Source organism: Eschrichtius robustus, chromosome 16, assembly GCF_028021215.1.
Source record: "Eschrichtius robustus isolate mEscRob2 chromosome 16, mEscRob2.pri, whole genome shotgun sequence".
Taxonomy (NCBI): Eukaryota; Metazoa; Chordata; class Mammalia; order Artiodactyla; family Eschrichtiidae; genus Eschrichtius; species Eschrichtius robustus.
This window is the reverse complement of record NC_090839.1, coordinates 31,755,814-31,778,348: the sequence shown is the minus strand read 5'-3', so window position 1 is coordinate 31,778,348 and position 22,535 is coordinate 31,755,814. Positions and strand designations below refer to the sequence as shown.

General features: G+C 51.1%; 2 protein-coding genes across 4 annotated transcripts in view; one reads left to right on the top strand and one right to left on the bottom strand.

Annotated features, from left to right (window-relative positions):
• The window catches only part of SMOX (spermine oxidase), a 172,177-nt gene that overhangs the window by 92,050 nt on the left and 57,592 nt on the right, over positions 1-22,535 (bottom strand). The gene's annotated exons all lie outside the window — the stretch shown is intronic.
• ADRA1D (adrenoceptor alpha 1D) lies at positions 802-20,603 on the top strand. The gene is made up of 2 exons (XM_068565464.1): positions 802-2,179; positions 19,378-20,603. The coding sequence occupies exons 1-2, from the start codon at positions 1,060-1,062 to the stop codon at positions 19,965-19,967; spliced, it is 1,710 nt and encodes a 569-aa protein (XP_068421565.1). The 5' UTR covers positions 802-1,059; the 3' UTR covers positions 19,968-20,603.

Here is a 22,535-nt window from a genome sequence, read left to right as displayed (position 1 = left end):
TCCAGCACTTAAACCCTCCCTCCCTAGAACGAGGCCACTTATTTAGTGTAGCAATGGGAAGTTTTATTTCGACATCCGATATGGAGTAAAGTAACAGTGCAGAAGTTGGTGTATGCAGACCGATGTGTCCTGGGCAGGGTCTGAAGGCTGTAACCATGTAAGTCTCTTGTTCCTTCGCCCATCACAGGCCCGCAAAGCTTCCGACACCCTCTGGAGCTCTCCTCGCCACGGCACTGGACAGAGGTGTTTGAGACCCTCCTTTGTCCAGTCCCCTGAGAGAAGGAAGGAGGTGCAACAGATCCATCCGGGTTCTCCCTGGAGGAGACCCGCCGCGGCATGGCGCGGTCCAGTCAGCAGGCTGCAGATCCCAGGAGCTTGCTGCTCTCTGGCGGCGGGAGCTGGGAGTCCGGGGACCCGGGAATCGCACCTTCTACACTCGGCGCGCCCAAGGGCACCAGCAGTGACCGAGACGCTGGGGAAAGGGCGGGAGGGAGACTTAGCTGAGTGGTAAGAGGAAGGAGGCCGAGGAGGGGCGCGGGAGGTGGAAGGGAGCGGACCGCGAGGGGAGAGGGCGGGCGTGAGCACCCGCGGCGCGGCGGGGGTGGCTTTCACGGTGTCGGAGCGCGAGCCAGCGCCACCGCCCCTTGGGACCCCGGAACGCCAGCTCGCCCAGAGCGCAGATCCCCTTCTTCCGGCAAGTGTGGCGCCGGGTCCCTCGGTGCCGGCGCCCCCTCCTCATCCCCGGCGCTGCCCTTCCTCCGTCCCGGCCCCGCGCCCAGTAGCTAGCGCCTCAGTGGTCGCCGCCCGCACCACCCGGCCCTGAGCCGCCGATTTGCCCGCTCGCCTGGGCACGCTGCGAGAGCGGCTCGCGTCGCCAGCCCCGGCTCTTCGGTCCCACTCCGCGGCCGCCCGCTCCGCTCGCGGGCAGCAGTGCTCCACGTCACAGGAACTGAGGCAGGACCCCGACAGGACCAGCGCGCGGGGCTGGTGCCGGAGCCCCCAGCCCTACCAGTCGCTCGTCCTGCGCCCAGGCCCGGCCCCCGACGGCCGCGCGTTGAGATGGCTTTCCGCTATCTCCTGAACGTCAGTTTCGAGGGACCCTGCTCCGACAGCAGCTCCGGGAGCTCCAGCGCGGGCGGTGGCGGGGGTGGCGCGGGCGGTGCGGCTGCCTCGGAAGGCCGGGCGGTGGACGGCGTGCGGGTGACCGCAGGCGGTGGCAGCGGCGGCGGCGTGGTGGGCGCGGGCAGCGGCGAGGACAACCGGAGCTCCACTGGGGAGCCCGGGGGCACCGGCGCCGGCGGCGAGGTGAACGGCACGGCGGCCGTCGGGGGGCTGGTGGTGAGTGCGCAGGGCGTGGGCGTGGGCGTCTTCCTGGCCGCCTTCATCCTCATGGCCGTGGCGGGCAACCTGATGGTCATCCTCTCCGTGGCCTGCAACCGCCACCTGCAGACGGTCACAAACTATTTCATTGTGAACCTGGCCGTGGCCGACCTGCTGCTGAGCGCCACGGTGCTCCCCTTCTCGGCCACCATGGAGGTTCTGGGCTTCTGGGCCTTCGGCCGGGCCTTCTGCGACGTGTGGGCCGCCGTGGATGTGCTGTGCTGCACGGCTTCCATCCTCAGCCTCTGCACAATCTCGGTGGACCGGTATGTGGGCGTGCGCCACTCGCTCAAGTACCCAGCCATCATGACCGAGCGCAAGGCGGCCACCATCCTGGCGCTGCTCTGGGCTGTAGCCCTCGTGGTGTCTGTGGGGCCGCTGCTGGGCTGGAAGGAGCCGGTGCCCCCTGACGAGCGCTTCTGTGGCATCACGGAGGAGGCGGGATACGCTGTTTTCTCCTCCCTGTGCTCTTTCTACCTGCCTATGGCCATCATTGTGGTCATGTACTGCCGCGTGTATGTGGTAGCGCGAAGCACCACGCGCAGCCTGGAGGCGGGAGTCAAGCGCGAGCGGGGCAAGGCCTCAGAGGTGGTGCTGCGCATCCACTGTCGCGGCGCAAGCACTGGCTCAGACGGAGCCCACGGTGGGATGCGCAGCGCCAAGGGCCACACCTTCCGCAGCTCACTGTCGGTGCGTCTGCTCAAGTTCTCCCGTGAGAAGAAGGCAGCCAAGACGCTGGCCATCGTCGTGGGCGTCTTCGTGCTCTGCTGGTTCCCCTTTTTCTTCGTCCTGCCACTGGGTGAGTGACCCCTCTCCCACCAGCCCCTTCTCTTCCTCCCTGAGCCTGTGACCATCCCTTCCTGGCACCCAGACTTGGATGGCCCTTCCCAATGGAGGGTGACTGTCCACCTGAGCATGGAAGGTTTACTTAGTAACCTGCCTGGTCTCTTTGACACGTGTGCGTGCTGCTTTGTGGGAGACAAATAGGCTCTTCATGCTTGCAGGATTTGTTTTATGAGCTTCTAACTTTTCTGGCCTTCCCCCTTCTTCACTGCCATTACAAGCCCTGGGCTTGTTTTACACTCCCAACTCCACTAAATATAAAAGGTCAGTGGAAATCTGTGTGGGCATCTGCTCCCTTAGTATGTGGCGAGCAGTGTATGTGCTTGTCTACATATCTCCCTCCCTCCACCACCAGGGCCTACATTCATTCATGGGCAGCAATCCCTGGCCAGTCTACGTGAACATCAGCAGACACCAGAAGCCACCTGCTTTCTCTCAGTTTGGAAGCTGGGACCCCCTGGGAGGCCCTCCCCAGCTGGTATCTGTGAATGCCATGGGCTCTCATTTCTGAAATATCCTCTTGTGGTGGGGGGGGTCTGTGTGGGGGTGAGAAAGAAAGGAAAAGGGCATCTTATCAAATGGAAAGTTAATATTGTTCATTGCAGTTTCTTAAATTACAGAGTCCTAGCACTTCTGGAGAACTTTGCTATTTCTTTCACAGGCTTTCCTCTAGTCCTGGGAGGTGGGCAGCTGTTCTCAGGACCTTCCTCCCACGCCTTGAGGCCCCACCTGGAAGCCTTGGGGCTCAGTCAGCACAGGGAGAAGAAAGGGAACAGCATCTATGGGGTTGCATTTGCCCTGAATCACTTCACCCACAGGTGCAACCAGCCAGCCCAAGCCAGGACCTCCCATGTACCTGTAATCACCCGCATAGAACAGATCATAACATTTCGCCATATTTGCCTCAGATCACTTCCTCGCTCTCCTTTCAGATAAACAGAACAACTAAGTTCCCTCCTCCTGTCCCTTCCTCATTTTCTCCCTCTCTCCACAGAGGTAAATCTGGTGTTTATCACTCCCACACACATGTTTGTACTCTTACTACAAACACCTGAATCATAATAATAAATAGTATTGTTTTGTGTGTCCTTTGGACTTATATAAATTGCACCAGCTGTGCACATACATCTTCAGTTTGCCCTTTTCACCCAATGTTTTGTCGTTGACATTTATCCGTTCTGGTTATTTTAGCAACAGTATAGTATTCTGTTTGAGAGTATGCCATGGTGTGTTGACGCAGTCTCCTGCTGTGTTCGGTTTTTCTAATTTTTCACTGTTACAATCAACACTGCAAAAGGCTACTGTTTTTTGAGGTCGAGATCACGTCTCCCTCTTCCAAAAAGTCATCCCTAAATCTCCATGGCCTCTGCCCTTGCTGGCAGACACTGCTCTTCCTCAACCCCTCATCTCTGCTGCTCCTCACACCTCGTATGGGAACCCTGGGGCTATCCTTGCCTCTCCCTTCCTGCCGGTCTGCACTGTGCCCAGCTTCCCATGGCACCTCACCAAGTTCTAGAACAAAGCCCAGGGCCACAGTGGAGCTGAATTTAGTGGAATCTGGCAATAATGAGCAAGCAGGACAGAGGCCAAGCAGGGAAACAGAATATTCTGATCTGCCATGATGTGGCTTGGAGGGCAGGACAGCAGAGAGAACAGGAGGACAGAGCCTGTGGTACAAGCAGGAGTGGCCTGAGGGTTGTGCAGGAAGAAGGGGGGCCAGGAGCAACCCCCCCCCCAGGAGCTCTGGAGCCAGGCCTGGGAGGAGGGAGGCATCTTTGGAGGAACAGGGAACATTCTGAGCAGCAACTTTTGGGGGTGAATGTGGAATCCAAGGGGCTGGCATATTTTGGTAGGAGGTGCCAGTATGTGCTTGGGGGAAGAGGATGTTGGGAACTTAGATAAGGGGACCACGGATGGATATGGTTGCAGAAGCAGGAGTGTGGGGAACAGTCTCCCAGAAAGAGGATGGATGGACAAAGAGAAGTGACGGGCTGGGGAAGGAACCCTGGGGAGTACCCACTTTGAAAGAACCCAGAAGGAGGCAGAGAAGGGGGCAGACAGGAGAAGGTGGTACCTCCCTCCTTGCAGGCCCTGGTTCCCACACCAGGTGTGAGGAGCAGCAAACGTGGGAGGATTGAGAAAAAGCACTGTGTGCCAGCAAGGGCCACAGGCCATGGAAATGAAGGTGCCAAGTAGGGCCACAACCTGGGGTTGTTGAGCAGACCCAGGGTGCCCTTCACCCACATCTCCACACACAAAGCCAAGTGGAAGCAGGAGCCTCAGCCACAGCAGTGACATGGCCAGTGAGCAGCCCCAATAGCCCAGAGGATATCGAAAGCTTTAGGAAGTGGGCCCAGGGTCCCAGGGGTACACTGGCACAGGGGGCCGTGAACAGCCATCTATCACCTGAAATGTTTTAGTCAAGCCAGAGCTGCAGCAGAGAGAGATACAGACAAGGTATGCTCACCTGTGGGGCCATTGGGGCCCAAGTTGCTGGGCAGGAAAGAATGGGACACAAGCACAGGGCACCTAAAATCCTGAGGGGCTCAGAGAGGGACTAGGGGTCATCCCCCACACCTCCATTTCCCTGTCTGTGACTCGATCTAGGCAGTGACTACCTTGGTGAATATATATGTAAAGTCATCAGTCTGTACTCTTAAAATGTACACACTTTATAAACTTGACTGTCAGTATCTTATGCCTTAATGAGAGAGAGAGAGGGAGAGAAGGAGGGAGGAGGCAGGAGGAGGCTGCCATCTGAGGAATTGGTGTCCAGGCTGGAAAGCACACTTTGGCAGCCAGGTGTGGAGGGTAGATTCAGCATTTGCGTCTCAGAGTGCTGGCCAAGTGCCGAAGGACCCATCTCCACAGGCTCCCTGAGGTGGTGCAGGGTCCACAGACTCAGGGAGAGGGGCAGGGGGTGCACTGCAGCAAGTTCTCAGGAATGGCATTACTGTTCCCTGGCCCAAAAGCCTGAAGAAGAGGCTGGCATTACATCTCCTATCTGTGCCTTCGTGGCACCTGGCACATAGTAGATGCTTGGTCAGTGTGTGTATAGAAGGAAGAAGTGGCAGAACCTTTTCACATCCTTCCGTGCCGAGGATCTGGTTGACAAAGCACAGCCCTCTATCTTTATTATTATTATTATTCCTGTGGTAAGAACACAACAAGAGATCTACCCTTTTAACAAATTTTTAAGCATGCAGTATTGTTAACTCTAGGCACAAGGTTGTACAGCAGATCTGTAGAATTTATTCATCTTGCTTAACTAAAACTTTATGCCTATTGATTAGCAACTCCCCATTTCCCCCTCCCCTCAGCCCCTGGCACCCACCATTCCACTCTTTCTTTGAATTTGACTATTTTAGATACCTCATGGAAGTGGAGTCATGCAGTCCTTCTGTGACTGGCTTATTTCACTTAGTATAACAGCCTCTGTGTAAGCAGAGACCCCCTTTACTCACAATGCATTGGGGGTGACCCCCCTTTTATATGACCTTAAAAAGTTTTTAAACATAACAGCTAACATTTATTGAGTGATTATTATGAACAAGCAATGAGCTAGGGGTTTTATTTTCCGTTTTTAAAAATCATGGATAGTTTCAAACACATAAGTAGACAGAACGGTATGATGGCCCCAGCTTCAACAAGTATCAACCCAAGGCTGATCTTCATTCATTTCAACCCCCCGCCCACTTTCCACCACTGCTTATTATTTTGAAGAAAATCCCAGACACCATATCAGTTCATCTGTAAATTCTTCAATGTATATTTCTAGAAGAACTTTTAAAAAATAACCAAAATCCATGATAACACATAAAAATAGTTGTTTAATAGTACCAAATATCTTAGTGTTCAAATGTTGCTGATTTCCTCACAAAATTTTCGTTTATTTGTTTGAATCAGGGTCCAAAAGAAAGTACATACATTGCATGCACTTGATTTGTCTCCTCAGTTTCTTTGATTAATAAGATTCCCCTACCCCCACCTTTTCCCTTTCAGCTTATTTGGTGAAGAAACCAGATTGTTTGTCCCCAAGGAGTTGCCCACATTTTGGAGTTTGCGTCCCTATTAGTGCCATTTAATGTGTCCCCTGTTCCCTGTACTTCCTGTAAACTGGCTTGATCAGATTCAAGTTCAGTGTTTGGGACAAGATTTCTTTTCTTTTGTGATGTTAAGATTGATCAGGGGTTCAGATGCAGTCAGCCTGATTCATTCATTATAAAATGTTCCATCAGCCTTTCACCTGCTAGTTTTAGCAGCCATTGACCATGGCCTGGACCCATTATATCACTGGGACTGAAAGTGGTGATATCCAAATTCTATCATTCCTTCTGCATTTGTAGACTAAAATTCTAAAAAGAATTCACCACTAGCTATTTGGTCACTTGAAATAGAGTCCATACAGGAAAATCAGGAGAGCTGCTCGATGCTCTCTCCTTTATCAAAAGAAGAGTCAATTTCCTAGCAATCTTTCCAAAGGGGACCAATAGGTTTTTTAGTACCATGTTAAAAGTGATTTTTAAATCTGTCACACATTATAGACATCACTGTTTTGGGGTTGGCCAATGGGTGCCCTTGGCCCTAGAGTCCTGTTACTTCCTGCCTGGGTCAGAGATCAGAGGTCAAACTGAAGCCAGGGTTAAGGGTCAGTTGGCAGCCATGCTTTAAGCTTTAAATCTCACCAAATGCCTCAGCACCTGCTTACCTCCCCCCAGGCTCAGTTCCAGGCTCACTTCTGCCCCAGATCCTGGCCATGAGGGCCCTGAGCATTGCCATAGGACATGACCACTTCCTGCGTGGCTTGGTCCTCCCAGACTGCCAGAGCCCTTGAGCCTACTCCTCATGGGAAAGTCTCTGAGTTCCTGAGCCCACCTCTGACCCCACCTGCCCCATCCTGCTTCATGAGCTATATGCCCACCAAAAAGTTCTCCTTGAATGCTAGAGGATTTGCCTGCCCTCCTTTGCAGATGGTGACCCAGCAGAACATTGGCCTGGGCCCCTGAGAGCCAGCATTGGGACCTAGTGGTCAATGTCCCAGCAACTCAGTGCTGGGACTCCTGGACAGAGTGACCACTGTCTGGGAACTTCTCTCCTCTGGCAAAAGCACTGATCTGCTCCAACTCATGAGCCATTTGTCAGTGTGGTCTGAGAACTGAAAGGTTCATGCTCAGATCAGGGTCATGTTCAGTCGAGCACAAGGGCCATTTGGCAGGGACTTCAGCCTTGGGCACGCAGAGCTTGGGGTGTGACCACTCCAAGGCCACAGATCTGGGAATGAGTTAAGAAGTGACAACAAGAGTGGAAAAGAGAGGGAGAGAGGGAAGGTGGAGAGAGAGAGAGGGGAGAAGGGGAGGGAGAAGAGCTGAAGGGGAATGGGTGGGGTCCAGTGTAGGACACTGAACAAGTCTGTGACTCATCTCCCTGCCTTGGGCCCCACCAGGCAGCCTCTGTGGCTCTAGGAACTGCCCCTCCCTGCCAATCCGCACAGCTGCAGAAGGATGTCCAGGGCCAGACCAGTAGTTCTAGGCCAGCCCCACAGAGCTCAAGGATCCTGAGGCAAACACGGGGCACAGAGGGACTTCTGATCTATTCCTTGTCTATCTCAAGCCAGAGGACCCACCAGTTACCTCTCACCATGGAAGATTGGCAATGCAAGGAATTCAAGAGATTTGGCTTGGCACAGCTACCCCACAATAGCCTCAACTCCATGTCTTTATAATCCATCTGAGACCTGGACCCTATTCAGGTCACCTCTTCCTGACAGCCTTCCATGATTGTCTCTGCTTCAAAATGGCCTTATCTCTTACCATCTCTTCCTCCCCTTCTCTGTTCCAGCAGTCCTAACTTGGTTGTCCTTGAACTTGTGTGGTACTCTGCTGCCTCAGGGCCTTTGCACATGCCCTCTCCTCTGTCTGGAATTCTCTTTCTTCAGGTAGATGCATGAGTTACTCCCTCAGAGGGTCTTCAGGTCTCAGCTCAAGTGTGCCTTATGAGGGAGGCTGACCCTTTAAAATATTGCAAAGAGGTCCGCTGCTTCCCAGCCTCTCTTGGGGAAGGCGCAATTGAGTTCTAGAGTCAGAAGCACTGAGTGAGCAGCTGAAAGAACTAGGAGAGAGAAAGGGAGTCTAGGACTGGGAATTCCATCTCTGCTAGCCCTGTTGGCAGGGAAAGACCTGAATATGGTACATGGTATTTTTAATCCCTCTATTTCTTTCTGGCTAGAGAAAATGGCTGCTTGTGGATAGAAAAGTCACTGGTGAGGGAGGAGGTGGGAAAGGGGAAAGGCTGGAGTGAAGCCTAATAGTCCATGGTTGGCTGCAAGCTATGAACAAGACTGGCTGTGAATTCTGACATTCTACCAAGAACAAGTTCCCTTCTGGTGATGCCAAAAGAATGCTGTTAATCACACAGTCCCCCCTTGGCTTCAGCACTGTCACTCCTCAGCGAGGCTTGGCCAGATTGGCCAGTTCCAGCCTTAACCAGCATCTCAGCAGCATCTCCTGGGCCTGGATATTGCTCTTACTTAGGAGAGGGGACTGGCCTGTGATAAGGCTGCAGACCTCTGCCGCCAATCTCAGCCTGCCTTAGTTTCCCCAACAGTGTGCAGGCCAGGCTAGCCCAGCCAACATGCCAAAGAGCGGGGTAACCTGCTGACACAGGAGAGGCCCTGCCTCTTCTGACTAGTGGATGTTCAGCATCCCTGGACATTAGGTTAGACTCCTGACAGAGGCACCCCAAAACAGGGAATAGGGGAAGGCAGGTGGGAGCAAGCTTGATGGATACATGCAAGAAAAGGCCGAGGAGCAGAGAGAAGCTGGCAAGAGTTGTGTTTGCAGTCATCTCCTACCTACATCCTGACCACCTCTCCTCATAGGTAGGTCAATGTGTTCACTCCCATTCTCCAGCCTGCCTGTTGAGTGGAGAGGAATGGACATGAACATGTAAATTCATGCCCTGCCTTTCTCAGCAGTGGGTGGAAGAGTTGAAACAGTGACCAAGAGCTAATCCCTGGATTATAGATTTAGGACCAATCAAGAGAGCTTGAAGATACACCCATGCAAAGAGTGTCCTGGGTCACGTCCCTGTACATAGAGCCTGAGACAGGAGTTCTTATGCAAATGATGGACTGAGGGAAGCTCTCAGGAGGTACCTGGGAGGGAGGGAAGCAGGATAAGTCAGAAAAGAGCTAAACCCAGGATGTGGTCTCAAAGTCTGGCCTCAGCCTGATCCCTGGAACAAGAACGACAGCAGAGAATGGTGCCACCTCGAGATAAGGAGTCTGGCCTTTTCCATCCCCGCTCAGTCTATCACTGGCTGTGGGCTGCCACCTTGGTGGGAAGGTGTCATCTCCCAGTTGAAGCAGCTCCCATTGGTCAAGGGCAAGTCTCCATTAGCAGCCAACTATAAGCCATTAGCAGCCAACACTCACAGCAGCTGGGGACCAGGGGCACCTGGGTGGGGCACTAATAGCATCAACTTCAAAACTTAAAGGTGACTTTTGAGCAAAGATCTGAAGAAGGGGAAGGAGATGGCCAAGTGGCTTTCTGGGGCTCCTCCCAGGAGGCTGGGGTCTGTTTCCTGAGATGCAGCGAGCAGGCAACAGCCCAGCCTTTCTGAGTGTTCTGGACGGGCATGCGTGCACAGGAGCCGAATTCAATATGGCAGCCCCCACAGGCCACCCTAAAGGCCATAGAGAAGGCCAATGAATGCCACTTGGTGGAGGCAGAATCAGAAGTGCTCAAGGCACACACACTCCAGAAACCACTCTCACCTCCGCAGACCCCAGGAGTGGAATTGATCACAGAACTGCTCCTGGAGAGGTGGTTCCATGCCCAAGTCTGAAGAACTGGAGAGACCTGCTATGGAGAAAGGAAGAGGGCCATCCTCCAGACCAGGCCAAATGTATGAAAGTCCAGAGGTAGGGATGGGCATGCTGCTTGTGGAGCAGCTGCTGGAAGGTATTAAGTGAGTCTTTGTGGATCCTGACCCCAGGACCCCTGGAAGACCAGGGGAAGTTTTTTTTCTATCTTTGCATGATGTCATGGAAAGAACAAGCACTTTAGGGCTAGACTGATGCAGGTTCAAATCCTGATGCTGCCACTTGCCCTCCGGAGATAACTAGAATCGCTACAAAGTGGGATGCTAATGCCATGAGAATTAAATGAGAAGTGCTACATACAGGGCCCAGCATGGAGCCTGGTAGGTACTGAACACTCAGAAAGCAAGCGTGAGCTCCCATTTCCTTCCTCGTCACTTTAGAGGCTACCTACATCTACCCAAACAGCATTTATCCACTCACTCAACAGATACTTTACGACCCCTGCTCTGGATCAGGCACGTGTGTTAGAGGCTGGGATGAAAAGAATAATTAATCCCATCCCTGCCCTCAAGAAACCTAGAGTCTAGGAGAGTAGATAGAGCAGTAATAAATTTTATTTGTTAAGATGCAGGCGTGCATAAAAGGGCACCTAACCCAGGCTTGGTGGGGGAGGACACCTGACCTGGGCTGGAGGGATGGGTGGGAGGAAGCAGAAAGCACCGTGGGAGCAGTTAGAGCCACGCAGGAAGGCAGAAGGAGCCCAGCCTCTGTGGGAAGACATGCTTGTTGCTTCGTGTGGCCAATTTGGGAGGGAGGTAAGCTGAAGACAGTTTAGGATTCTAAAAAGACTTGAATGCAACACAAGAAAATTTGGGTTTATTCCTCAGAGCCATTAGAAGCCACCAACGGTTTTCAGAGGGGAAAGGAGAGAAACCATTTTTTTTTACAATAAGTCTCCAGCAGCTGTGTGCAGAGTAGAGGAGACAAGGGACCACTGGGGGCTGTCACAGCCATGTAAACAAAATGAGATGCCAGAGTCAGCAAAGGTTTCAGGAATGAGGTGAAGGGAGGGACCCCACTAGAGAGAAAATTGAATGTACCAGACATGGTGACATATAGGGTAGAAAAGAGGGACTCATTCAGCAAACTCAGCAAGTGTTGAGCACCTACTATGTTCAATGTGTTCATGAGGTCTTCTGGGCAATGGGAGTGCAGCATCAAGCAAAACAGACACTATTCCTGCCCCATGGACTCCTACTGCAGGGAGAAAGGTGATAGACAAAATGAAGAATAACTCAAATAGTACAAGAGAAGGTGATAAGGGCCACAGATAGAGCCAGCTGAGGGAGATAGGGAGTATGGGGTGGGGGACACTGCAATTTTTTTTATTGTAGTTGATTTATAATATCGTGTTGTTTTCAGTTGTACAGCAAAGTGATTCAGTTTTTTTTTAGATTATTTTCCTTTATAGATTATTATGAGATACTGAATACAGTCCCATGTGCTATACAGTAAATTATTGTTGCTTATCTATTTTATGTATAGTAGTTTGTGTCTGTTAATCTCACACTCCTAATTTGTCCCTCCCTCCCTCCCTCTCTCTCCCCTTTGGTAACTATAAGTTTGTTTTCTATGTCTGTGAGTCTGTTTCTGTTTTGTATATAGATTCATTTGTATTATTTTTTAGATTCCACATGTAAGTCATATCATATAATATTTGTCTTTCTCTGACTTACTTCACTTAGTATGACAATCTCTAGGTCCATCCATGTTGCTGCAAGTGGCAATATTTCATTCTTTTTATGGCTGAGTAATATTCCATTGTTTATATATACCACATCGTCTTAAACCAGTCATCTGTTGGTGGGCCCTTGGGTTGTTTCCAGGCACACTGCAATTTTAGATGGGAGGTCAGGGAGCCATGTGGATTTCTGGAGGAAGAAGATTCTGGGGAAAAGCAAATGCAAAGGCCCAAGGTGGGAGTGTGTCTGGCATGTCCAAGAAGCAAAAGGAGGGTAGTGTGGCTGGAACAGAGTGGGGGGGAGTAGGAGAGGATGTCAGGGGGTCAGGAGACCACATGTCAAGCTGTGAGGGGGAATGGCAGCCCTTAGAGGGTTTTGAGCTTGAAGAGTGACATGATCTAGTTCTATTGGGTTGGCCAAAAAGTTCCTTCGGTTTTAAAGTAAAAATAAAAGACACATTCTTTATTTTCACCCAGAACTTTATTGAACAACATATTCACTGTTTTGTTCCACTACCTTCTGAAATTTTTCAGACAACTTCATAATTCCATCTTCCCAAAACTCTTTAGCTTTTTGAGCAAAGAACTGTTCCTTTTACAGTCTTCCAGGGAATTGAAATTTTTTCCATTAAGAGAATTTTGTAAAGACTGAAAAAAATGGAAATCCAAAGGTGCAATGTCTGGTGAATACGGTCAATGGATCAGAACTTCCCACCCAAGCTGTAACAGTTTTTGCCTGGTCATCAAAGAAACGTGCGGTCTTGTGTTATCCTGATGGAAGATTATGCATTTTCTGTTGACTAATTCCAGACGGTTTTTGTTGAGTGCTGCTTTCAGTTGGTCTAATTGGGAGCAGTACTTGTTGGAATTAATCGCTTGGTTTTCCAGAAGGAGCTCATAACAGAGGACTCTCTTCCAATTCCACCATATACACAACATCGTCTTCTTTGGATGAAGACCGGCCTTTGGTGTGGTTGGTGGTGGTTCATTTCGTTTGCCCCACCATCTCATCCTTTCCACATTATCGTACAGTATCCACTTTTCATCGCCCGTCACAATTTGTTTTAAAAACGGAAACTTTTCGTTACGTTTAAGTAGAGAATTGCATGTGGAAATACAGTCAAGAAGGTTTTTTCGCTTAATTTCTGTGGAACCCAAACATCAAAGTGATTTACATAACCAAGCTTGTGCAAATGATTTTCAACACTTGATTTGGATATTTTGAGTATGTCAGCTATCTCCCACGTGGTATAATGTTGATGGTTCTCAGTTAATGTCTCGATTTGATCCCTGTCAGCTTCAACTGGTCTACCTGACCATGGAGCATCGTCCAGCAAGAAATCTCCAGCATGAAACTTCACAAACCACTTTTGACACGTTCGATCAGTCACAGTACCTTTTCCATACACTGCACAAATCTTTTTTTTCATTTCAGTTGCATTTTTACCTTTCTTGAAATAATAAAGCATAATACGCTGTAAATGATGCTTTTTTTCTTCCATCTTCAATATTAAAATAGCTACACAAAAATTCACCAATTTTGATAAGTTTTTTTTAAATGCATGCTGATATGACAGCTGTCACAATACAATCTAACAAAATTGTTGTGAATGAAGTTAAAGACAACTAAGCGCTACTCGAGCCATCTTACGGAAAACACTGAACTAAACTTTTGGCCAACCCAATATTTTTAAAGGATCGTTCTAGCTGCCAGGTTGAGGGTAGATTTCAGGCTGCAAGGGTACACGCAAGAGACAGTCGGGAGGCTGCTGAGTTACTCAAGGGGAGAGGTGATTGTGTCTCAGACAGGGTAGGAGGGCACAGGGAGGAGGGTAGTGGTTGAGTTTCAACCTCATCCCCTTCTGCTGTGCACTCAATCACTCCATTCTATCCACATTAGCCTTGTCATTGTTCTGCAAACATACCAGGGCCACCTCAGGCCCTTTGCACTTGCTGTTTCCTCTACCTGGAATGCTTTTCCCCAAAATGTCCACATGCCTCATTCCGCTCTTTACTCAAACGTCACATTCTCAGCAGGCCTTCTCTGGCCACTTTACCCAAAATTTGTACCACCACCCCCAGCCACACACACACACATACATAAATACACACTAGGTATCTTCCTTCCCTACTTTGTTTTTTATTAGCATGTTTTATTATCTGATACGTTTGCATTTTCCTTGTTTATCATATGTATTTCTGGTCTTGCCCTATGACATGTAAGCTTTATGAGGGCAGGATAAGTGTGAGATGCCAGTAGACATCCAAGTGGAAATGTCTGGGAAGAATTGAGTCTGGGATCTATGAGTCTAGAATTTGGGAGAGCAAACTGAGCTGGAGATAGAACTGTGGGCATTACCAGCCAAAAGTCAGTGAGCCTGGCTGAAATTGCCAGGAGAATGCAAAGAGAAGAGATTACAAGACTCTTCTTATAAGGGCACTCCTACACGTAGCAGTGGGGACATGAGGAAGAAGGAGCAAAGGCAATTGACAAGGAGTAGAAAATCCAAGAGAATGGTGCCCCAGAAGCCCCGGGTGAGATGAGAAGTGTCCAGGATGGATAAGAGCTGTATCTGCATGTGGGAGGGCTGGGGTGGAGTGGGGCAGTGGGGCAAAGCAGTGGAGTGAAAAGCAGGTGGGGAAGAGGAGACGGCACGTGTGGATAGAAAGGGTGGAGAGAATGAAGTCATAGCCAGAGAACCAGCAAAGAGGGTGCAGCTGTGACAGAGGCAAGCTCACAAGTGACTGATGGGTCGAGAGCTCTACAACACAAGTAGGGACATGAACCTTGGGTGGGAGGAGAGACTCCTTTCTTACCGAGGAAGACAGGTGAAGAAGGTTTGAGTGAGTGCCCAACTTCTTTGTCTTGTTTACTCTGTGAAACAGGAAGTGAGATCAACTGCTTTGGAGAAGGCGAAGGGGCAGACTGCAGGGCCTGTGGAGAGGAGTAAAGGCTCAAAGGAGCTGGTGCAGGAATCGGTGGCGGGGGGACTGGGCTGAGGATGGGTGGCAACATTGCTTGAAGCCAGGACACAGAGCTGAGGTTGGAGACCCTAAGCGTGTTCAGAGTGTGGGTGAATCTCTCCAGAGTTAGGATCTGGCTGGATAAATACAACCCAAATCCAGAAGGACATGCGCATGGAAGGACTGAGGAAAGAATGGCTGGGGTGCAAATGAGGAGAAGTCTCAGCTAAGCAGAGATGATAGGAGAAATCCAAGGGGCTGGCAGGTCAAAGTTCAGATGAGAAAGAGAGAGAGGACAGAAAGCTGCAGTCAGCAGTGGAATATAGGTTTAAGTGAAGAAATGAACTGCTCAGCCTTATGTTTTAAAAGAACACCCCCCCCCCCAGCTACTATGTGGAGAACAGGGTACTATGGGGGGAACAGGGGCAGGAACAGAGAGCCCACTTGGAAGGGCACTGTAGGTAGATGATGATAGTAGCTGGGACCAGGGTGGTAACAGGGGATGGAGCAAAGTGGGGGATTCAGGACCAACAGGAGCTGGTAATGGATGGGATGCAGAGTGTGACAGAAAGAGGGGGGTCAGAATGTGTGGAGCACCTACGATGTGCCAAGGATGGTGTGGGGAGCTCTCCATTTAAGGATCAGATAGATGGGAAACCGGTAGTTACCCATGGTGTTCTTGGCATTGAGAAGTGAATAGATGTGCTAGAGGAGGGGGGAATACAACTAACTCTGCTGGGTCGGGAGGGGGTGGTGTGACGAAGGCTCCCAGGAGGAGATGCCACTGGAGCCAGCACTACCAGGTGGAGGAAGGAGGAAGGGCAGTCCAGGATGATCCTGTGCAAAAGCACAGAGACAAGACTGGGGAGCCCGCTGTGGCCAGAGGGCAGTGAGCAGTCAGTGTGGCAACTTAGCTGATGCACATGAAGACAGAAGAGAAGCGGGAATTGCAAGAGAAAGGAGAACAAGGGGGTGGTGCTGGGCGCCTGGATGGCGGGAGGCAGAGAGAGGAGGGTCCCATGAGCACCTGTTTCCAGTGACAACTGCCAAGATGAGTTAGCACAGCTGTGCTTTATGCCTTCAAGAACGGCTGTGGACAATGTGGGGAGTAGGAGAGGGAGCCAGCTCAGGACAGAGAAGGGGAGTGCCAGGTACTGAGAGACAGAGGCCTTGCCTCAGAGCCCCCATGTACCCATTGAGGCTTTCCTGTAGCTGGGCTTCCGGGGCTGGCAGAGGCTTGTGCTGGGCAGCTGGAGAGGACTGAGAAGGCAAGAGAGGTGAAACCAAGTGGTCGACCTAAGAGGCCATAACTCAGAGTGGCTGGAGGAGGAGAAAGTTGGGAGTGGCTGAGAAGGGGCTTGTCCACTGATGCCCTGACAGCAGGGCAGTGCTGCAGGGATAATGCCAGTGAGCACCCTCGGGAGTCTCAGGACAGTTACCCACCTCATCCATGGCAAAGGGGAGGGAAGTGCCCACAAGCCCCCCTCCCCCAACCCAGAGATCCTTGAAAGAGGCTGTGGGCAGAAGAGAGAACGTTGGGGCAGGCAGGCAGCAAAGAGTGAGGCAGGGTGCAAGGAGGCGTAGGGGGTAGACTGCAGCACTCTGGGCAGAAGTAGGTGTGAGGCTCAGGACTGCCATATGTGAAAGGAACAGAGTAAAAGTCTCTTAGGAGCTCCTGTCTGTGAAAGCTGGAGCCCAAGGCACAGACATCTGTATTTTCCAGGCAAGATGTCTGTGCACAGAGGGCAGACAGCAATGAAACAAAATTGTGGCGGCTGCTGTCAGTGCCCCACCCATCCCCCCTGAACATGGGTCACTTTCCGCCCCAGTAGCTGCCTCCATATCTTCGCCTGCAGCTTTCTCTGAACAACAAAATCGTCACTGTCCACCCACACAGCAAGCAGGAAGTATGGAAAATTAACACCCTGAGGGAGCAACCCAAACACTGGCTTATGGTAATGGGAGTATAGATACCCCACCTCCCTCACCTTACTGGTCCTGTTCTCCAGTCCCCCAGAGCTCCCAGTGAGATTGCACCTCAGTTGCCCACAGCAGTGACTAACTTGTTAACTCTCCTTTCATTGGCTTCCTTCTCTTCCCTCTTTTTATCACACTTCACTACTGGTGTTTCATTTACCTTCCAAATTAACAACTTGCATTTGAATCCTTGTCTCAGGTCTGCTTCTGGGAGAGCCCAAAGTAAGACAGAACCCTCAGCAGGACACAGTAGGAAAAATTTGGGGCTGAAAGGCTGAGTTTGTATCCCAGCTCCTTTGTGTGTAAGGAATTCCCAGCTGGCAGCAGGCTTCTGCATAGGTTGGTTGAGCATGAATTAGAATTTTAATGCTTAAAACAAGGCCCAGGCCACACTACTATATGCCATGTTGCCCACCAATCCGAATCAAAACCACACCAATAACAAAGCCCTTTGGCTGGCTTTTGGCTTACTGCTTAAAGCATAGTCCCCTGATTTGTCATCCTGGGCTAAATATAAAAGAATTCTAGCCTGAGTCAGAAAGTTATTTTCAGCACTCTGTCTTATTTTGCAGCCGTTGAGGGATGCTGTTCAGAGGCTGTCTTTCTGGAGGCTAAGGTCAATGCTGGTGGCCCCCACATTCCAGGGACAACTGCCCAATTCTTCTCCCAAGGGAAATTATCTCCTTAACACATTCTGATTTATGCCCCAGCCTCCCCCAAACCCACCAGGTCTCGGCTACTGTTTCTGGCCACTCTCCAGAGCTGGGAAGGGGGTCCTTTCCCAGGGCTGAGGTCTCCTCTCTCAAAAGCCACAGAAGTAGGGAAAGGGGGAGTGAACAGACTCCAGTATTTACTACAAACCTGCGAAGTCTTGTGCCCTGAAATTTATGAAGTGTCACAAAATCCCTTCCAGAGAAATTGTTGTGTATATCTCACAGAAAAGAAGAGTGAGACTTAGATGGCCAAATAACTTGCTCAAGGCTGCGTGACCAGGGTTTGAAAATGCTGTGCCACGCAATACTGCCTGACACTCCTCTTCCTCCACAGTGTCTCTTAGCATCAGGGATCCCACTGGGTGGGAGGCGGGTGATATGCAAGGGTCCCCAGGTCAAAGAGGGGGGCATGGTGCCTCTGCTCCCTCAGTAGGGGGCACTGCTCTTATTTCTTTGAGGGCAAGGAGAAAAGAAGGCAGGTCCCATGATTTGTCAAGGACCACTACCCCTGGTCTGCTCAGCCTGGCAGACACCTGAAGCTTTTGCCTGGCATGGGACGCTCCTGCCGCCTACCCCCAACCCCTGCTGATGTTGAGGATAGTGAGGGTGACAAAGTGGCCTCTGCTTCCTGGATGATGTCTTTGCATTTTGTTAGGTGCCTTTGGAGACATGACTCCTTGAGGTCTATGGTGGGGAAGACAGGGGAAAGGTATGCAGGGAGGAGGGTCTTCCTGGCACAGCTCAGACCCCAGTGCCCCCACCTCCTCCTGCCTGGCACTCTGCTCCCTTTCAAAGCCATCCCAGAAGCCTTCCTGACCACTTCCCACTTCCACTGGGACAGCCCCACTATCCTGCATTCCGCCAGCTCATGGGCATTGTGTTTATTGAGGCTTAATTCTAGGTACTATCTCTTGCCTGCTCAAAAATATCCATGGCTCCTAACTACCCACAAAATAAAAGCCAAACTTCCCAGCATTTAAGGCCCTTCACCATTTGTCTCAAATGAAGTTTTCTGAGCATATCCTACAGGACATTCCCATGCCCCAAACTTGTTATCCTCTTGCCCACCTGTCCCTTCCACTCCTGATACCCTCTGCCCTTCCTCATCCTGCCTGGCTCCTGTCCATCCTGAGACCCTGGAAGCCCCCCACCCCAATATACTGAGCACCACCATCATCCCACCTGCATTCCCATGATATGTGATCCACATTGCTACCGGGAGAGCAGGGCCTCAGGTGTTTGATGAGAGCCCAGCACAGTGCCTGGCTCAGGGCAAGCCTTGGTCAACATTTAATTCAGGAGTTCTTACCCTTTTTATACTAGGGACTACTTGGGCATCTGGCAAAGTGTATGGAGCCTTTCTCAGAGTTACTCTTTCAAATGCAAAAAATAAAATACAAAGGATTGCAGATGAAATCGACTTCATTTAACTGAAATCTGTGATTTAGTCTCCAATGTGTTTCCATGTGAAGGCTTTAAATAACAAGATCTAGTGGTGTGATCTAGTGACTGACACTTCCAAATAGTGAGGAGCGTAGACAATATTCCAAAATATCTGTAGCAACTGCTAATATTAGGGGGTAAACTGCCAATATTGCACCAGTTTTGAGCTACAAAACAGTGATTTCATATCGTTTTGTCTAATTCTACTCAGGTTTGTTGCTTACACTCACTGGAAATGCTCAATTTCAGGTAAACGTGAGTAAAACTGAAGATGACTATTTTTCCTCATTCAAGTTCATGGACACCCTCAAATTATATCAGGGACTCATTGAGGAGAGATATCTTGAGAGCCACTGGTTGATGAATGGCCAGGGCCCCTGAAAGGGGTGGGGGGAGGGGGAGTAGTGCGGAGAGGGTGGCCCCTTTGCACCAGGCGCTGCCTGGGACTCCCTCTCCCTGAGCATCTAACCAGCCTGGGTCTCTGCTTCCCACAGGCTCCCTTTTCCCACAGCTGAAGCCCTCAGAGGGCGTCTTCAAGGTTATCTTCTGGCTGGGCTACTTCAACAGTTGCGTGAACCCGCTCATCTACCCTTGCTCCAGCCGGGAGTTCAAGCGGGCCTTCCTCCGCCTCCTGCGCTGCCAATGCCATCGTAGTCGCCAGCACCACCGCCCCCTCTGGAGCATCTACGGTCACCACTGGCAAGCCTCGAATGGCGGCCCGCGCCCTGACTACGCTCCTGGCCCAGGCGCCGCACCCTCCAGGGCCCTGCTGGCCCACACCGCGCCCTCAGCCCCCGGTTCCCCAGGCACACCCAAGGCGCAGGCTCCGGTCGTCGGACGTCGAAAGCCGCCCTGCGCCTTTCGCAAGTGGAGGCTTCTCGTGCCGTTCCAGAGACCCACCACCCAGCTGCATGCCAAGGTCTGCAGCCTGTCGCAAAAGAAGCACGCCAGAGAGGCTGCGTGCGCCCTGCACTTGGAGGTGGAAGCTGTGTCCTTAGGCGTCCCCAGTGATGCAGCTGAGGGCACCACCTGCCAGGCCTACGAACTGGCAAACTCTAGCCATCTCCGGGAGACTGATATTTAAGGACCCCTGAGTTAGGCCGAGGAGTGTGCTGGGGATGGGAGAAGGGTGTGGAGATGGAGGCTGGCTTTGTTCAAGAGGCTGGTGAGAATCAAGGACCCAGAAACTGATCAGGGAGACTGCTCTCCAGAATCCTTGAGGAACTGAGGTGTGGGTGAAGCCCTTGAAGGGTGGAAAGTTATGGGCTCCCCCTCCTGGACACAGATGCCCCCAGCTCCTCCTTTCAAGGGAGAGGCTGAGGGCTCCTTGGGGCCATTTGCTTCCAATCCCTGTTTGAGAAACACTGCCCCATCCATGACTTGAACCCTGGGTAGATGGCCCCAAGTATGGCCAGGCAGCCCTGTCCCTCCTCTTGGGGAGGAAAGGGCACAGAGGCCCTGCCTGGCTGCCCCCAATGCCTCCCCTCCGGAAAAAGTCAGTGGGGCCAAAGCTTCTCAATGGACACAATTTATCCTTACTGTAGACTGAAGGAATCCAGTGGCCTGCCATTGCCACCCACAAGCTTTGGTGGCAGATTGGATGACTGTCCTACAAGCCTGTTGTATTAACCTGTGGGCCCACTTTGCCCTACTGAGGCTCCGCCCTGCCCCTCACTTTGTCTCCCCAAGGGCCTTACTGTTTACACTGTATATAGCTCCTTGTGCCTGTGCCCATCACTTCTTGCTGGGCTCTGGAACCATCAAATGGGGAGAACTTTGTCATTTTTAGACATATTTATTGGTCAGAGTACTTCTATTTTGTCCAAACTGTGCAAACTGTTCATCTTCAGCTTACAACCCATAAAGAACTACTTTTTGTTTTTCTAAAATCCTTCAAGTACTAAAGGCCCACAAGAGGATAAATTGGGTCTGTGTTCACCTTTCTAGTTTCAACCTGTCTCTTTAACTGATGGCTGCTGTCCTTTGGGACTTTCAGCATAACCAAAAGATTCGGGCATTTTGTTGGCTTTTAAAACTCACATGATTGGTCTTGGGAACAAACAGTAATTATAAGCACAAAGTTTCGCTTTTTCAGTCTCACCAGATATATCTGTGATGCTCTGAGGGCCTCAGTCTGGAAGGTGGCCATCAGTTAAATGGGTGAAACATTACTTTACATGAAAAAATGTACAAGCCCAAGTAGACAGGTATACATGGTGAGAGAACACCTACCTAGGAACCATGCTTATTAGCTTTGAGTAAAATGTCGAACACTTGTCATGTTCCCAAGAGACTACAGGTAGTTCAGTCTTCAGCTAGATAATATCAACCACATACATCCAACCAGCATGGGAATGATGACTGTAGCCCAATGGACCCTTGGAAGGAGAGCTGGTTAGATAATACCCTGGGCTGTCTGGAGTGGAGGTGTTCTGAAACTGGAAGAACCAACTGCTGGGGTCAACATGAGCCAGTATTTTGAGCCAAAAGCTTCCATCCTGTAGTAGGGAGGTAGTCTGTTTAAAAGATCACCACAATTTCAGACCCCTCATCCCAATATTACAAGGTAAAAAGACAGCCAATATCTGGGCTTGGGAGCAGAAATTTCACACTGTGGGTCTACAGCACTGGACTTTCAGGCCTGGTAACCCCCGCAAGGAACAGGAGGGGCAGTTAAAAGCAGGTACTGGGAGCATGTTGCACACCCCAAAGAGGGCTTCATCTTGCAGCACACTGGCTGCCCTAAAGCTGGGGACACTGGGCACAGCCCCCACAGTCTTCTCACAGAGGTGGGGGCCATCCGTCAAAGCAAAGGTCAGCAAGGAGGCAGACCCTAGTGTCAGAGGATTGAACTCTGGGCTCCCCAGCAGGGGTTCAACAGCAGGGGAGGGTCTCTGAGAGGGTTCCCACATGCCAGGGCAGCTGAGCCCACAGGAGGTCAACAGTGAGGACAAGGGAGAAATGTAGGGAGGGAGCCTTCATCAGAAGGATTTTAGGGGGCCTCCCTGTCCTGGATAACAATGGGTGTAGAGGCAGGTGGGGTCAGCAGCTTGGCCAGTACCTTCTCTAGGCTTGATGATCAATCAGCAAAACATATCTGACCTTTAAGCCTCAGCTCGTGTCTCCTGCACACAGCTGCCTCCTCCTGTGCCCTCCACACCAGGGAAGGAGCCTTCAGGAGAGGGGGGTGGGGCTACAGAGCCCCAGAGAGGCTGTGCCACAGCAGAGGCATCCAGCATCGCAGTTCTAATCATCAGTAAAGCACTGAGCTGCTGACCTTGTTCTCAGGACATGGCAAAGAGTCCTGGAGTGGCCAAGAGGAATGGAGGGAATAGCAACAGCCCTTCTAGAGAAGGTAGCCTCTTGCAAGTGATTCTGGGACATCTGGGTGAAGGTCCTCAGGTACCCCAGCCCAGCCCATACAACTGATTAAAGAGACTGTCCCTGAGGTGCATATGAAAAACGGGGCCCTAGACTGCAGGAGGCCCCTGTGAAATGTCAAGGTGACTGGGGGAGCGGGTAAGACTCTCAGTACCCATCAAAATGGGACTAGGAGTTCCTTTACACAATCCTCAAGGGATGGAGTGAAGCCTGAAGGATTCCGTGAGTGGGAAGGAGGATGGTCTTGTGAAATGTGACAGAAACAGAAGCA

What these genes read in the sequence shown, in the direction of transcription:
- ADRA1D (XM_068565464.1), top strand. Translation starts at nt 1,060, where the DNA reads ATGGCTTTCCGCTATCTCCTGAACGTCAGTTTCGAGGGACCCTGCTCC. An exon ending in TTTCTTCGTCCTGCCACTGG is followed by an intron (nt 2,180 to 19,377) that starts GTGAGTGACCCC and finishes TGCTTCCCACAG; the next exon opens with GCTCCCTTTTCCCACAGCTG.